Genomic DNA, 18,224 nt, shown 5'->3' with positions numbered 1-18,224 from the left:
ACAGCTGAATTCACTCTGAAACAATAAAGGTCTGTGTATCTATCTGTTAATTAATTAAACAACGGACCCCCGTTCTATTTTTATCTCTTAAGATCCCAATATACACTGTAGAATCTTCAGTTAAAGGGGAAGACCACCCATTTTCAATATTGAAATATGTCATTAATATACCTTAGAGGAGTTGTGTGGAAATAGAAAAAAAGTTCCCCCTCTTCTGTGTTGCCTAGAACTGGAGGATTGATTTTGGGGTTTGTATTGAAAATTACAACTTGATGACATCACAGATTGTACTTTACAATACAAACCCCAAAAGCAATCCTCCAGTTCTAGGCAACACAGAAGAGGGGGAACTTTTTTTATATTTCCACACAACTTCTCTAAGGTATATTAATGACATATTTCAATATTGAAAATGGGTGGTCTTCCCCTTTAATGTAACTCTGGGAGCGTATGAATGGGAAATGGATCCTTATGGGTCCATTTTGTTCAATGTGTACACTTTGTAAGGGTCCATTTGGTGTCTAACTATCAAGCGTTTAGCTGGGGACCCTCTGGAGGAGGCCATATGAGGGTCCTCATGTTGAGAACCAGTGTCCTACAGTACATGGAACTCTCTGTAGATTCCAGTTTTTTCACCAACCATGTTTCTACTGTTTAATCTTCCACTTTCATAAAATACTGTGATGGTTTCTAGCTGACCCCAACTGTTTATCCACCATCATTTGGTGTTAACATCTGTCTGTCCAACTGTCTCTTCAGCAGATGAAAGCCACAGAGAGTCCAGAGAATCCTGTCCTTTCATCAGTGATGGACACTACTACGATGGCAAAAACATGGCCTTGTTTGAGGTAATGCCTTATCATACTCTGTAGTAAATGTATGTAGTATGATGTTCATTAAATTATGGACATTTTTATGTTTATCTGTATTATTTGATGTATTTACTAAATCCATCCTTCCATTCATTCTCCTTCTCCCTCTCAATGTCGCAAATTATATGGCCAAGCTAATATGCTGTGCCGTAAATTTAGCATGTGCTCCGTTTCTGTCAAAATAGCCCTATTCAAAAGTTTCTGCACTCCCTTGTATAGGGTTCACCTTTGGTGCAGGTATAGACAAAGTAGCCTGAGACGACTTACGGTGGCACATAATGACAGCATGAGGTTGTTACTTAGAGCTCCTCGTAGCTGCAGGGCTAGTCATATGTTTGTAAGGGTGGGGGTCCCCACTTGCCCTGCCCTACTTAGGCACTTGATGTATAAGTTCATGTGCAGAGTGGCTGTGTCTGATAATGATATAATTGCGGTTTTATGTAACCCAAGACGCAGCTCTGTCCGGTTCACATCCAGACTATGGTGCCATTGGCGCAAATGTTTATATTAGTGTTTTTTTAACTTTTCTTACTTTTGTACTGTATATGTATTTGTTTGTTTTTATTTTCATATGGACCTGTCTGATGTGTCTGAAATAAAGTTCTCATTCATTCATTCCTTGTAGGAGGAGATTGACAGTAATCCCATGGTAGCCTCTCTTCTCAATAAGTTGGCCAACTACACCAACTTACCCCAAGGCGTCAGAGAACATGAGGAAGCAGACAACACTGTTACGGTATTTGGTGTCATCTTTTTACTAGTGTATGAATGTGTGAGTTTTAACCACTTTGAACTGGCACCCTTATTTTGGGATTGTCGTTATCCTTTCTTTCTTTCTTTTTTCCTTTATTTATTCAGGGCAACTCTCTTTTTTTAGTACAGTTATAAACTACAATACGTATAGTGATAAACCTTTGAACTACATGAAAACAAATCACAGATGCCTATAAATGTTGGGTTACATGAAACAGGTGCAGTCACTATGCAAATTGTGTCCTCAAGAAGCACCCTAAATGTCTCTATGGAAACCAATCGAACCAGTTTCAGAGTCCTGAAGTTTGTTCCATTTTGTGGAGCATAATAAATGAAAGCAGCCTTTCCTTGTTCACTGTTCATACGTGAACTGAATTCACTGATACAGTATCAAACATATAATTTTGCGAATGTCTGTCTGTCTGTCTGTCTGTCTGAGTGTCTGAGTGAGTGTCTGTCTGTCACAGCGTTTCTCCTCAGTGGCTGGAGCAATTGATCTGAAATCGCATCACCAATAGCATGAACACACCTGACATAACTGTGAAGCCCGTTTGTCACTTTCACAAATCATATGCTGTATATTAGCATTTTTATGGTGTATCTATATCTATTTAGCCTACAGTACCTTTTGTGACCACACATGTTAAGGGAGGGGCGCTGTTGTTCAGGCCATGCACAATCACACACAAACCCACACACACACACACACACACACACACACACACACACACACACACACACGGGGGGGGGGGGGGGGGTGGGAGGGAGTGTGTGTGTGTGTGCAGGCGGTGGGGGGGGGGGGGGTTCTGGCCCTGTTACAGATGTTGTCCAAAAATCATGCAGATCGGTACACAGTATCTCTGTAGCCGTTAAATGGAACGGGTATTTCTTACATTGATGCTCCTACATATTAGCATGCAAGCACCAGTTAAAGTTACTTTCCATCCCTCATATACTGTGTGCACAGTGCACATCCCATAACCCACACACTGCACATCATTTCGGAGCTCATATCTTTGAACGGGTAAGGGCTAGTATATCTAATCTGCCTCTGTAAACATTTTGAATGTCCAGTAGTTCTAGTTGAACATTGTCAAAACTAAAAATAGCTAAAATAACAGATTTACAAGTTGTATCTATTTTTGTATACAAGGCAGAACTTTCAGGTTAAAAGCTACTCTTCAGAAATATACAGTAGACATTATTGGCATATATTTCTTTTTAACTTGACGCTGAAAGTTCCTCTCAGAATCGGTTTCAAATGGCAAAAAATGCAGTGGTTAATGAAGGACTTACTGTATAGTGTTTGCATTCAGACGCAATCTTTGAATGGTCCCTTGGACTGACATAATACGACCACATGAATATACCAGTTCCACCTCTGCTCCCACAGTGGCACACGCACACACCTGCAGTGTGTGCGTGTGCTATTAATTTGGAGAACATTTGCTCTATGGACCAAACACTCCATAGAGCTCACTGGCCAAATTCACACAACAAGTCATTTTCAGGGATAAAACCATGACCTCCTGCACTAAGTGCACCTATTCCCATAATGTCTATAGCCAGACAGGGTGGGGTTTCCCCCACATAGTAGCAAAAGGGCCACCATGTGAATGATCAATATTTGTTTTCACCATCATTGATAGCCTACATAGTGTGTTTACAGTTTTGTGTGGGAACACAGGCTTGAGCAAATGTTCAGTTAGCCTGCAGCCTTAAGTACCATGCATAGTAGTACATAAGGACCGCAGGAATACACAAGAAACGGAGGGGGAGAGTGATTTAATCCGGTTGCTCCGTAGCTCCGTACATAATTGACTCTGTCCGTAACCTTACGGACAACACTCAATCCGACGGATTAAAACCGATAAAGACGTACGTACGCTTGAACTACCCGTGGCGAACGTTTGTCAACCGTGGCAGTAGTGAGGACAATTACTTATGACAGCGGTTCTGAAACTATGTGTCCCAACAAGAAATATAATTTAGCAAGAAACGTGAAAAAAGAAACGTCATTGCAATCACTGAAGAGGACGTCTGGACTCCTCACAGTCACAGCCTCAAACGGCTTTGTTGACATGAGAAAACATACACACACTCACACACTCACACCGCCTGTCCTCCAACTTAAAACAGAGTCAGAGAGACGGGGGCAGTGCTCTGTGTTTTGTTATAATTACTCAGTCCGGGTGGTTAATCTGTACCTCGGTCCCACGCGGAGTTGCATTTACCGCGATAACGTTGCCGACAGCAAACATCACGTCGGTCGTCGGGTCAAGAAATTCTGTGGTTCTACATATTTTGGCTAAAAAACCACCTCCATGTGGCACGCGGCCCAAACAGGAGCAGAATTGGAGCGGAGAGCTGGTCGGCACGTAAATAACGGAGAGAGGAACTATGCATGTCGACGGATCTACCGTACGTACTCTCTCACCCAAAAACGTACACAAAATCACGCATACGTAACTATAAACGGCCCTTAGTGAAGCTAGATAGATAGATAGATAGATACCTTTATTATCCCAAGGGGGAAATTTAGTTGTCCAGTAGTAGCACAGCAGTATACAGTTATTTACAAGGTTACAGAGACGTAAGAAAGATAGATAAGAGGGAAAAGAAAAAAACAAAACAAAGACAAGAGCAGTACAGTACCAATAAGGAGAAGGTGCATCAATAGAGGGGGGCGAATAATATATAAGTATATATACATAAAGTGTCTTGCAAAAGAGACCATAGCAGTCAATGCTAGTTAGTGCAAACAAGTATCTCACTGTCATTGTTAAACAAAGCAAAAATACTCAGAAACTACCAACACTAACAACCTAATAGTGCAGTGTCAAAAATCAGTGCGAAAAAACGAAGAAACTAGGAAGCGTGTCACCGCAAGGCGCACCTGAGCACTCTTCCTGGAAGGTCCTTAGAGTTCAAAGTCAATACAGCAATTGTTCCTTAGAGTCAATACAGCAATGGTTCCGAAGTCTAAGTTAGGAAGGGAGACCTTTTCAAGCGTCCGTTATGTGTCTCGTTGTACAGCTTAAGGGCAGCCGGTACAAAAGATTTTCCTAATCTCTCACATCTCCGTACTGGGTAGGTAAAGCGGTCGTTTCCTCTCTTACTCCAGTAACTGGTGATCTCTAGATGGAGGGGGTGGGAGGAGTTCTCCAAGATGGAATCTAGCTTCTTCCCAGTGCGCACCCTGGTTACTTCCTCCACCCCCTGCAGAGAGGACCCAACGACAGAGCCAGCTTTCTTCACCAGTCTGTTTAGGTTAAACGTGTCACCTGCTCTGTTGTTGCCACCCCAGCATGTTATGCCAAAAAAGAGGACACTTGCCATGACAGACTGATAGAACATCTGTAGCATCCTATTGCACACCCCAAACGATCTCAGTCTTCTCAGGAGGAACAGCCTGCTTTTCCCCTTGCTGTGAATCGCCTGCGCGTTGTCCGACCAGTCCAGTGAACTATTCAGGTGTACTCCGAGGAATTTGTAGTTATCCACGAGCTCAACCACCTCACCGTTAATGGTGCTTGGCACCGGGGGGACTCTCTTGGAGGTGCGGAAGTCCACCACCATCTCCTTAGTCTTGCTTGCGTTGAGCTTGAGATGGTTGTCCTCGCTCCACTGCACAAAGTCCCTAACCACACCATCGTGCTCAGCCGTGTTGTCACCCGAGATCTTGCTGATCACTACGGTATCATCTGAGAACTTCTGCAGATGACAGGTCTTGGAGTTGAAGCGGAAGTCCGATGTATAGAGAGTGAACAGGAAGGGTGAGAGCACAGTTCCTTGAGGGGCCCCCGTGTTGCTCACCAGCACATCGGACCGACAGCCCTGCAGTCTCACAGACTGTGGTCTTTCTGAAAGGTAGTCTGTGATCCATGCCACAAAGCCCTTGTCCACCCCCATCAGCGTAAGCTTCTCCGCAAGCAGAGACGGTTGGATAGTGTTGAAAGCACTGGAGAAGTCAAAAAACATATCACTTGTTTAAAGATGGATGGCTCTGAAGATGGAGACTAGGACGTTACTTTGTACAGTATCAAGCATCAATGCTGTCTTCCCCCTTTGAGTAAAATGTTTAGCTGGCACAAAGTCCACAGACTTCACTGCCTATTATGTATAGGTTTGGATTCCCTTCTACAGAGTAGCTACTGTAGTTAATATTACCATGCAGAGCTAATGAGCCGACAACACTACACTAAGTTACTACATCTGCACACTGTCCTCCTTGCTGACTGGCTGGACACCAGGAAGTAATTAGACATTCACAGTGTGTGGCCAGTGAAGATATGGAGCAACTCTTTTCACATGATAAACAAGTGATATATTGAGCCGTGTTATTACTTAAGTGAGAGCGAGAGGAGACAGAGAGAGAAAAAGAGACACGAGGGTAGGATATGAGAGGCAGAGGGAGCTCAACACAACATAGGGCAGCTCTCATAAACAAGGAACCATGTAAGAAAAGAGAGGAAACACTGATCATGAGTCGTAAAATGGTAAGTACACATGATTCAGATTGATTGTTTTTGTTTGAGTTTGTGTGTGGTTTGAGACAGGCACATTTAATATAACTAGAATGCAGTAGGTTATCTCCACCAAGGCCCTAATAATCTCTCTGGTTTGCTCATTTGAATGTTTGCCCTGATGGTGGTGCTAGAGGAAAGGTCTTGGGGTCACCAAAACCTACATAGTTTCTCCTAGGGATAGGGATAATGAACATACAGTAGAGAGCAGAAGTCACGTTAATGTATCCTGAAGTTTTATAGCTATTTTAAAGTCGAGATTAAATGAAAAATGCATTTGAAACCTTTTGGATCACATCAGCTGACAATAATCCCCCCCACCCACCCAAATCACATTTTCTTCCGTTAAACCAAATATTTTGTACAGAAGGATGGGAGGATTCCGCACCTATCCCTATCTTAGGTTACTTCATTGAACCCGTCACATGATGACAACTATGATGTAATTGAGTGACATTCATTCCTTATGCATATAAACTAGTATAACCCTGGGGCGGGGAGTGGAGGAGAAAGCAGAGGTCCGGGATCTTTCAGAAGCAGGAAGGAGAGACATATCAGGAAGGAGTGCCCTTTCAGCTGAAATCTCACCTATCTCCAGTATTGACTTGCATATGCTTAGTTTAGTATGGTATAAGTACAGAAAATAGCCGAACTCCAAGCTCAGCTGTGAGCTTGGAGGTCTGCTATTTTCGATATTTTCACCAAAAGGCCCCTTTAGAAATGTCAGCCCCTGCCTCTATAACATTCTCTGCATGTCCCTGTTATATGTAAGGACCCCGGAATAGCTCATCCAACTCTGCTCGTTTTTATTAACCCCAAAGTTAACGGAAAACAGCCCGACCAGACCATCAGGACTTTGAGATTACCGTTCTAACCAGAAAGCATGGCGAGTTTTCCCGGACCTTAATGAACTTCAGTACTTTCATCCCGATGTACACTGTATGGCACGTGCAATTGAAACACCCATAATATCAAGAGATCCACACACGAATCAATCTTATTAACTGTAATTCTCAATGTTTGTCATGACACACCCACTTTTCAACATTAAATTCCTCCCTATGTTATGTTCCGCCTCCCTATCCTGTTTTATTTGGAAATAATTATGTCACAATACCAAAGTTGCTGTTTGATCTAGACTCTAATTAAAATACTTTCAACAACTCTTTTACATCTGTAGGCCTATGTGATTTGATCTGATTCAATATACAATGTATATTTTATTTCTGTGTTTCAATTAAGCAGTAATAAGCAGTGACATGGCAGTGGTTATTATTGCTTTATTATTGCTTACACAGTTGTTAGTGATTAGCAACAATAGTTGCAAACAAAAACCTTGTGTAGCACAGCAGTTGGTGCTATATGATGGAGAACTTCAAAGCAGAGTACCAATTTGACCGTGTTATAAATAGAACATGGTAGCCAAAGAATGAAACAGTATCCCAACATTGTGTTCTCTCCTACCCCAGCAGTCCTCCTGACATACAGTAATACCAGTAGCAAATACATTTGAGTGCAGCATATCGTCGTTGTCAGGTGAAAACCTTGTATGTCCAAAACCATTTGTTTGGCATTTATCATTTTAAAAATGATTTAAACTAGTGAAAACAGCCGATCTACTGTTTTCACTACTTTTGTACGACGGCCTTGAATGATGAAGCAGGGCTTTACTTTGCGAAAGAACGTACACATTTGAAACTTGGAGATACGAGGTTTCCACCCAACAACGGCGATATGCACATTGAGAATCTCATTAAATTTGTTATTACACAAATCAATATAAATGAACTTTGGAATCAATTAATTGATCATTGACTTGATTATGGAGCTGCTTCTTAAAGGACCATACTTCAATACATCTCATTGTGTATTCACAACCTCAGACATATATCGTTCATAAAATGTCCAATTTCCCTGTTAATGGCTTTAATCTTTAGATGCACGTGTATAAGCGATGTGTTTGTTTACATTTTCTCCACTCATTAAATTTACTAGAATAATTCATTGACTGTAAATCACTGATTATATATCATGTTTCAATTATTTACATGTTAATGTTCAATAGCTTCCTAGAAAATATTAATGAACCACAGTTTACTTTGGAAAATGGTAAAAGTCAAGTATACTGTGAGTTGTTTTCAATCTGCTAAACATGCCAGTGGTCCTTTAAGATATTTTATTGTTGTTATTATTGTATTGGTCAACATCATGTCAGGAGTTAAAGATTAACTGCAATTCATTACACGGATGAACTAAAACCAAAGCAATGAGTTTGCAATTCTTTCAGCTCCATGTTTCATAAACAAGAGCACAAGAAATGTAAAAATTGCCTACTGTGAAGGGCTGTTCTCTGACCTGTGTGTAACAACTGCCATAATAAAACAAATGTCAGGAAGAACGTTAATTTTTACATTCAGACTTTGTGTGTGTGTGTGTGTGTGTGTGTGTGTGTGTGTGTGTGTGTGTGTGTGTGTGTGTGTGTGTGTGTGTGTGTGTGTGTGTGTGTGTGTGTGTTTGCGTGTTTGTGTGAGTGAGTGAGTGTGCATGTGCTTGTGGGTGCATGAAACAATTAATATGAAGGCCCACATAGTTGCAGGGTATGATTAAGCAGCTGACTAACACTACAATAAAAAAACAGCTGATTTTGAAATGTAATGTACATATTTTCTCATCTCAGTGGCTGTTAATTTAAGGAACTATATATATATCTATAGTATTAAAATGTGTTTCTAATTTAAATTAAAGTAAGAAATGTTTCGTACATAACTTACATAACCAAAAATGCCAACAACCTGTCTAACACAGGCTTGGCATATCGTTGATTATTGATTATTTAAACGTGTTCTTCAACCTACGGGTCATTTGATCAGTGGCAACTGTTTTCATTTAATGTCATTAATTGTCTTTGTGGAGTTAATTGGAATCTTCTCTTCTTCTCGTCCCCAGGGTCCCCAGATGGGTACATTCATCGGGGTGTACCTGCCATGCATGCAGAACATCTTGGGGGTGATATTGTTCCTGCGTCTCACCTGGATCGTGGGTACAGCGGGCATCATGGGCTCGCTCGCCATCGTCCTGATGTGCTGCGCCTGTGTGAGTACAGACACAAACCCTCCTCCAACCTGTGGTCACGGTGGCCCTTTTGAAAGGGTCCGTAGTCGAAAGATCTGCATCAGAAAGAGTTAATCTAAACCAAAATCAGAAACATTTTGTTTGCTTTGGTACAAGCCATGGCAAGTGCTGCAACATGCCGCCACATGATTATTATTTTTAGTACAATAGGACGTTGCAGGTCAAGCATACAGGAAGATTTCTAAGAACATTTCTAAAGGAGAGATCATAAGATATGGCTGAAAATGAACTCTGTGTGTAGACAAAGACAAAAACACAAGAAGTATTTACGGGCGCTCACTACACACACACACACACACACACACACACACACAAACACTCTCGTTTGACACATTGTTTAATGAAATGATTTACTCTTTTCCTTGTGTAGACCATGTTAACTGCCATATCCATGAGCGCCATAGCAACCAATGGAGTTGTGCCAGGTATGTTCTGATTGTTTACCCTTCGGTCGCTTGAAAGCTTTTTTTTACTGCCAACTTCCTTTTTACTATAGCCACTTTTATTTTCCATACACAAACTTTATTTAGGCAACATTCGGTCCGAAACGTTCCTGTTCTTATTGTGCAAGTGTAGACAGTGTGCGGGTCATTTTAATACATTCTAAACGTCTGGTCCCTGCCTACGCACCCGTATCTGAGCTGATCAGGCGTGCATAAGACTTTGTTGCTATCATAACCACGTTTAAAATAACAAGGCAATTGAAAAACAAGTTTTATTTCAATGGTAATGGATGGAGGGAGAGAATGTTGTCCAACCAAGCAACAGTAACCAAAGGGGGGGGGACAACAGGCAGGACTTGACAAAAGGTCAACTATGACTGATAGAATGAATTGGGTTTTTAAATTAACACATCTGGTGCCAACCCCGAGTTTCCCGAGTTTGTATTGATACCAACGCTGTGCCAACCCCGAGTTTCCCAAGTTTGGGCCGTTTTTGAAAAAAAAAATCTTTTTTTTTTTTTTTCAAAATTTTTTTTTTCAAATTTTTTTTTTGGACCTCCAGAAATGTATTAGGCATGATCGCGATCGCGAAATTGCATGTTTAACCCCCATACCAACCCATTCTTTCAAACATGGCAGCCATGTTTGTTTACATCTGTAGAAAACATAATGGCCCATAAATCATGAATGCCTGAACGGATTTCCAAGCGGATTTTTTTGTTTGAAAGCTGTGAACAGCATCTACACACGTGGTGCATCATCTAGGCATGGGCGTGCACTTTTTACACAACTGCACAATTACATGGAAGTCTATGGTAACCATGGCAACGCGAGACATTGAAGAGAAAAATCATTGCAACATAAGTGTTAAGTAAACTCAGATTTAAATGACCATACTGAGGTTTAATGCATCCCTATTTGGATAATATATATTGTCCCTCTACACGCACTAAAATGTAAGAAATCCCTGTTGCAGTTTTCTAACATGGCCCATGTTCTCCCCAGCTGGTGGCTCCTACTACATGATCTCCAGATCTTTGGGTCCAGAGTTTGGAGGAGCAGTAGGTCTGTGTTTCTACCTGGGAACCACCTTCGCTGGATCCATGTATATACTGGGCACCATAGAGATACTACTGGTATGTTGCTGTGTTTTATTATAATAATAATACCGTATTTTCCGGACTATAAGGCGCACTTAAAAGCCTTTAATTTTCTCAAAAAACTACAGTGCGCCTTATAGTCCAGTGCGCCTTATATATGGATCATTCATTGGCATTGACATTCCCTTTAGCACAGCTCCATCTGTTGGCTGCATAACGCAACGGTAGCGTCTATTATGTGCGCCTTATAGTCAGGTGCGCCTTATATATGAAAACAGTTTGAAAATAGACCATTCATTGATAGTGCGCCTTATAGTCAGGTGCGCCTTATAGTCCAGAAAATTCTGTAATAATAAACTTTATTAAGCACTTTAATAAACAAAGTTACTGGGTCTTATCTCTATAGAAAGTATTGCTCTGTTATTTTATGCTACAGACAGTTCATATCCAGGTTAGTTAACACACCTGTGTGTAAACTGTAAAGCATATACAGTAATGCTTAATTTATAACACTTGGGTGCGCAGTGATTAAGTACATGTGAACCACAATTTACAATTTAGGCATTTAGCAGCTGCTCTTAATCCAGAGCGACTTACTATAAGCAAGGTAATACATCAATACAATAAGCAAGGTAATACATCAATACAATAAGCAAGGTAATACATCTCTAGCTACCATATGAAGAACGACCAAAACCAATTCCAGCATCCTATTCCAGCACAACCATATGGCAGGCAACCGCACATTATGCAGAAATACATAGTGCATGCTATGCTGGAAGCAATAGAGTTGATGTCATCTTTTCAAAATGCATAATTACCGTACAGTTTGTGTTTATATGCTTATTTCGCAATACCTATTGCGCAATCCTCTGTAGAGCAATGTGTCATTATCATCACCAAAGTCTCAGGTTACAAGAGGGAAGGGGGGGGGTAAGCTGCACGGGGGGGGGGGGGGGGAGAGAGAGAGAGAGAGAGAGAGAGAGAGAGAGGTACAGTACAGTAAGGTACAGTACAGTGAGGTACAGTAGACAGTACAGTAAGTTACAGTATATTACAGTACAGTAAGATACAGTAGATTACAGTACAGTAAGATACAGTACAGCAAGGTACAGTAGAGTACAGCAAAGTACAGTACAATACGGTACAGCAAGGTACAGTAGAGTACAGCAAAGTACAGTACAATACGGTACAGTCAGGTACAGTAGAGTACAGCAAAGTACAGTACAATACGATACAGTCAGGTACAGTAGAGTACTGTACAGCAAAGTACAGTAAGGTAAAGTAGAGTACAGTAGAGTACAGCAAAGTACAGTAAGGTAAAGTAGAGTACAGTTGAGTACAGTACAGTAAGGTATAGTAAGGTACAGTAGAGTGCATTAAAGTACAGTACAGTAAGGTATAGTAAGGTACAGTAGAGTACATTAAAGTACAGTACAGTAAGGTGCAGTAGAGTACATTAAAGTACAGTACAGTAAGGTACAGTAAAGTAGATGGATGGATGTGGATGGATGGATGGATGTGGATGGATGCATGGATGGATGGATGGATGTGGATGGATGGATGTGGATGGATGGATGGATGGATGGATGGATGGATGGATGTGAATGGATGGATGGATGGATGGATGGATGTGGATGGATGGGTGGATGGATGGATGGATGTGGATGGATGGATGGATGTGGATGGATGGATGGATGGATGGATATGGATGGATGGATGGATGTGAATGGATGTGGATGGATGGATGGATGGATGTGGATGGATGGATGGATGGATGTGGATGGATGGATGGATGGATGGATGTGGATGGATGGATGTGGATGGATGGATGGATGGATGTGGATGGATGGATGGATGGATGTGGATGGATGGATGGATGGATGTGGATGGATGGATGGATGTGGATGGATGGATGGATGGATGTGGATGGGTGGATGGATGTGGATGGATGGATGGATGTGGATGGATGGATGGATGTGGATGGATGGATGGATGTGGATGGATGGATGGATGGATGGATGGATGTGGATGGATGGATGGATGGATGGATGTGGATGGATGGATGGATGGATGGATGGATGTGGATGGATGGATGGATGGATGGATGGGTGTGGATGGATGGATGGATGTGGATGGATGGATGGATGTGGATGGATGGATGTGGATGGATGGATGGATGTGAATGGATGGATGGATGGATGGATGTGGATGGATGGATGGATGGATTGATGGATGGATGGATGGATGTGGATGGATGGATGTGGATGGATGGATGGATGTGGATGGATGGATGGATGTGGATGGATGGATGGATGGATGGATGTGGATGGGTGGATGGATGTGGATGGATGGATGTGGATGGATGGATGGATGGATGTGGATGGATGGATGTGGATGGATGGATGGACGGATGTGGATGGATGGATGGATGGATGGATGTGGATGGAAGGATGGATGGATGGATGGATGGATGGATGGATGCATGGATGGATGGATGGATGTGGATGGATGGATGTGGATGGATGCATATGTGGATGGATGGATGGATGCATGGATGGATGGATGGATGGATGGATGGATGTGGATGGATGTGTGGATGGATGGATGGATGTGGATGGATGGATGGATGGATGGATGGATGGATGCGTGGATGGATGGATGTGGATGGATGGATGGATGTGGATGGATGGATGTGGTTGGATGGATGGCTGGATGTGGGTGGATCACTGCTGCAACGTAGCTGTGAGCGCCTGCGAAGCAGGCGCGATCTCTAGATGTGAGCGGCCCAAAGGGCCGCGAACCTCTAGTCAATACAATAAGCAAGGTAATACATCAATACAATAAGCAAGGTAATACATCAATACAATAAGCAAGGTAATACATCAATACATCAACATTCATACATCAAATCCATAGAAATCTCAATCTAGAGAAAAATTACGTAGGTAGACCGAGCACCTAATCAGTAAAAAAGCTTTATATGAACTAAAAAAAAGCTATCTAGCTTCCATGTATGGTCGTTGGGGTAGGTGAGTGCTACGGTAAGTGCTATGGGCTTAGGTGGAGTCTGAAGAGGTGGTTCTTCAGGCCACAGCGGACTAGCTGCTCACAGACGGACAGGTTGCCAGGGTGGCTCGGGCACGCCTTCGGCCTGGTGGAGACAATAAAATGATATAGAGTATTATCAAATATCCTCTATAACTTCATGATCTTTCAGCTTGTGAGTGAGTGCGTCCCCTGCGTATCGTGAGAACAACTTGACCGATCGACCTCAGGGAGCGATGCTCAGTGTGGGAAGTTGGTCGGATCAGCGGTTGATGTGAAAATAAACACTAATAAGACAAAACTGAGAAGTTCCAAGTGCAGTTTGTGTTTAAAGATATTTCTATAAAGTTTTGGAATGCACTGTTGCATAAGTAAGTATGCAACCTATGATTCAGAGTATAACAGGCATTCTTGAATTACTACTAATTCTTCTTCCTCCTTTCTCTCGCTTTCTCTCTCTCTCTCTCTCTCTCTCTCTCTCTCTCTCTCTCTCTCTCATTTTACTCTCTCCACTTAGACTTACATCGTTCCTACAGCGGCGATATTTGAAGCGGAGAAGAAGGAAGACGAGAATCTAGCGATGCTTAACAACATGCGCGTCTACGGTACCTGCTGCCTGGCCCTCATGTCACTTGTGGTGTTCATAGGGGTGAAGTGAGTGTGCATACAACATACATGTACCCACTCATGTACACACACATGTACACATACACAGTCCTAATCCTTCTCCTCCGATGCACAGGTATGTGAACAAGCTTGCCCTGGTGTTTCTGTCCTGCGTGGTTCTGTCCATCATGGCCATCTATGCAGGCGTCATCAAGACGGCCATTGAGCCTCCAGACTTCCCGTGAGTCCAACACCCACGCAACATGCACGTTTCAGATCCGACACATGAAGTTCAGTTGTTTGATTCCAAACCTCTGCTGTGTAATACCAGATATACTGCCAGTCGACTATTTACACACAGTGTTAGCCTGCTTCCAGACCATAGACCCCGCCCACTCTCAGAGTGGACTCTTTCTCTGGTCTGGAGCTGAGTACATGATTCGGCATTTATTTTCGGCTGCTCCAATGAGCGCGGGGGTGGGGGTGGGTCTAACGAATATCCAATCCGCGCAGCAGTTGAAACGATTCAAACGAAGTTCACACACACAGGCAGGCTGAGGAAGGCACACACATGCGCGCGCTGATTTCACCAAGCTGTTAATGTTGATTACATGTTTCTGGTCGCAGTTCTGTGTGGAAGCAGTCACTGGCACAGACAGAGACACACACACAATCACACACACACTCCGCGACCGTTCGTCGCGTCCACCGTGCGTCTCGATCACCGTGCGTCGCACGGTGACTAGGACCGATCCTGGGTCATGACACATGGCACACATCCTCATGACACAAATCATCCTCTCACATTCATCAAACGTCAGTAATACCGAGACAAAGAATGCATAATTTGCACTTGACAGTATGCTTAAATTATACTCTAGATCTCTAGATCTACAAGCTCATATATCGCATGTTGTGAACGTGTGGATCAGATATCTTTTCGGGACAGGGCCCCATCATATGACTAGTAGTAATAGTTGCCGTGCATTGGTTTGCATTATAACCAAACATCCTCTCCTTTACAGCATCTGTCTGTTGGGAAACCGCTCCCTGAAGAACCAGGACTTTGGAAAGTGCCTCAAGGTGGAGGTGGTGGATAATGAAACCTTCACCACAGATCTCTGGGGTCTGTTCTGTGAGAACAAGCACCTCAACAGCAGCTGTGACCCCTACTTCCAGTTGAACAATGTCACAGAGATCCAGGGCATACCGGGTCTGCTGAGCGGGGTTATTAAAGGTCTGTCTGTCTTTTGGTTTGGTTTGTTGATTCATCAACCTATCCTGTGTTAGGGCATTCACCAAATATTCAAAGATTCGAAGATTCGAATATCAAAGTCACTATTCGACGTTGTTCACCAAGTCGAATATTTGCTTATTTTTATTGTTTTCTCTTTAAAAAATATATAGTTTATAAAGCTTGGCTAGATGGGAAGTCATAAGAATGAGTTGGTGGATGAATTTGTTAAATTTTTAGGCTGTGACCCCCAAAATAAACATATATGAACTGGGGACCCCAACCTGACAAGCACTCGGTTCCGCAGATAAATATTGTGAAAATAGCCGATCTACATGCTCACAACGCCTCGCGTCTGCCTCTTGCTTACTTAATATTTGCCAGTTTGGCCAGTCCTGTCGAATATTCGACTATTCGAATACTTTGAGGTCGAATAATTCGAATACTAAAAATCACTATTCGTGAATGCCCTATCCTGTGTACCAATCCACCAGTTTGCCGGTTAACCCAGGAGAGTCAGTGATGTGCATTATGTCTCCTACAGATAACATGTGGGGGGATTATGGTCCAGCTGGTATACTGGTAGAGAAGAAAAGTCAGCCATCTGTACCAGTGCAGGATAACTCCAGAGACATGGACTACCCCTATGTTTTCAACGACATTGGAACCTACTTCACTCTACTGGTGGGGATATACTTCCCCTCTGTCACAGGTGACTTCTATTCTACTCTCTTCTATTCTAGTGCGTTAAAGTGTTTGAAAGTTATTCTATTTAATGAAAACAGTATAATCTTCTTTAGTTGTTTTGGGGATATTTGTCGCTTTCATTTGCAAGTAAACATTTTGCTTTGGTCAGGACCCTAGGAAGACTAGAGGCTCATTCACGTGTCGCTAATCCTTTAATAAACATAAATGTACAGTACAGTATGTGAAATCTGTCCTCTGCAGTTACCCTTCCGAACTATTAGGAGCAGTGAGGAAGTGCCATTAATACAATTCCCGGGGAGCAGTTGGGGTTTAAGTGTTGCTCAATGGGTACCTAGACTTGGCGTGCTGATGGCGGACCGCTGACCTTCTGATTACCAAACGGCCTCTATACCCACTCAGCTATGACCGTCAATGACTTTGTGTGTGTGTGTGTGTGTGTGTGTGTGTGTGTGTGTGTGTGTGTGTGTGTGTGTGTGTGTGTGTGTGTGTGTGTGTGTGTGTGTGTGTGTGTGTGTGTGTGTGTGTGTGTGTGTGTGTGTGTGTGTGTTTTCCTAGGTATAATGGCTGGTTCCAACAGGTCAGGTGATCTGAGAGATGCCCAGAGGTCTATTCCTATAGGGACTATAATGGCCATCACCACAACCTCCTTCATCTGTATCCTCTGTGTGTGGGGGGGGGAATTATTAGTCAAGGCGTTGCAACGACAGTTCTTTTTTTCTTTTTTTTTACTGTTTCTTGATAAAAAAATATTTATTATTTTTTTGGTTGCCAATTCACGACCCCAATGGCATCTTCCCGTGACCCCACTTACCGTAGTTTGAGAATGGTATAGAGTATATATACAGTATATATTTCTTAACTGTAACTTCTTGTAGATATCTCCTGTGTGGTGCTGTTTGGGGCTTGTATTGAAGGAGTGGTGTTAAGAGACAAGTAAGTAACAAATGAGTTTGTTTAGTTGCAGAAAGTAATCTTGACATAGGAACTGGAATATTGTGTTCAGTAGTGATGAGGTCGACATCTTTGCAGGACAGAGCATTGTGGTTCATTTGGCATGAAAAGGCTGTTTCACTGCATCCGTATTTTCTGCATTTCTTAGATGTTTAATGTTCAAAATCTAAAATAGACAGGAAGCATAAAATAACCCATTATACTGCATTATGAGTCCAGCTGGGGTCATATTACAGTAAGCTTTTGGTAATAAAATATTGTGTTTGTACATAAATGACTGTCACCATGACTTAACACCATTGAATTGGCACACGATAAAAGCAATTGTGAATGAATCTCACAGTATGCGCACTGGCGGTCATGTGGACATAATGTGGTATCCATATGCATGGATATGTCAATATACATTATGCTTATCTGATTATTAGTGATTCTTCATAATAAAAGTGTCCAATGTGCCTCAGTCTCAACCTTCCATCATGACAGGCATATTATGTTAATGTAGGTTATGGCTAATTCTGAATACTAGAAGCTGGGCCGCCCGAAGGGCGGCCCAGCGTCTAGTCGGCGACCTGGCCAACTCGGAACAATGTAAATAGGGAATGAATGCCCCGCCCTTTAATGCAAACCCCATTATACCTGTTTTCATAGGACCCGTTTTGACCATCTGTCTGCCTGTGTCCATTTATGCCCATATATGGAGATATCTGTATCTGTCTGTCTGTCTGTCTGTCTGTCGGCGTCCATTTTATGTCCATATATGGAGATCACTGCAGTTATAGTTCTGGGTCCATTTTATGCCCATATATGGAGATATCTGTCTATCTGCGTCCATTTTATGCCCATATATG

General features: G+C 42.4%; 1 protein-coding gene across 1 annotated transcript in view; it reads left to right on the top strand.

Annotated features, from left to right (window-relative positions):
• Positions 1–18,224, top strand: part of LOC308284568 (solute carrier family 12 member 7-like) — a 45,337-nt gene that overhangs the window by 14,272 nt on the left and 12,841 nt on the right. Inside the window, exons 3-13 of the mRNA XM_080725227.1 lie at positions 760–848; positions 1,498–1,608; positions 9,098–9,244; positions 9,654–9,708; positions 10,732–10,862; positions 14,392–14,528; positions 14,617–14,721; positions 15,506–15,717; positions 16,259–16,426; positions 16,978–17,076; positions 17,298–17,355. Coding sequence (XP_080581353.1) covers positions 760–848; positions 1,498–1,608; positions 9,098–9,244; positions 9,654–9,708; positions 10,732–10,862; positions 14,392–14,528; positions 14,617–14,721; positions 15,506–15,717; positions 16,259–16,426; positions 16,978–17,076; positions 17,298–17,355 — 1,312 coding nt within the window. The remainder of the gene's footprint in view (positions 1–759; positions 849–1,497; positions 1,609–9,097; positions 9,245–9,653; positions 9,709–10,731; positions 10,863–14,391; positions 14,529–14,616; positions 14,722–15,505; positions 15,718–16,258; positions 16,427–16,977; positions 17,077–17,297; positions 17,356–18,224) is intronic.

Source organism: Nannobrachium achirus, assembly GCF_963921795.1.
Source record: "Nannobrachium achirus genome assembly, chromosome: 5".
Lineage (NCBI taxonomy): Eukaryota > Metazoa > Chordata > Actinopteri > Myctophiformes > Myctophidae > Nannobrachium > Nannobrachium achirus.
Note: the sequence above shows the minus strand (reverse complement) of the source record. Positions and strands in the feature narration are given on the sequence as shown.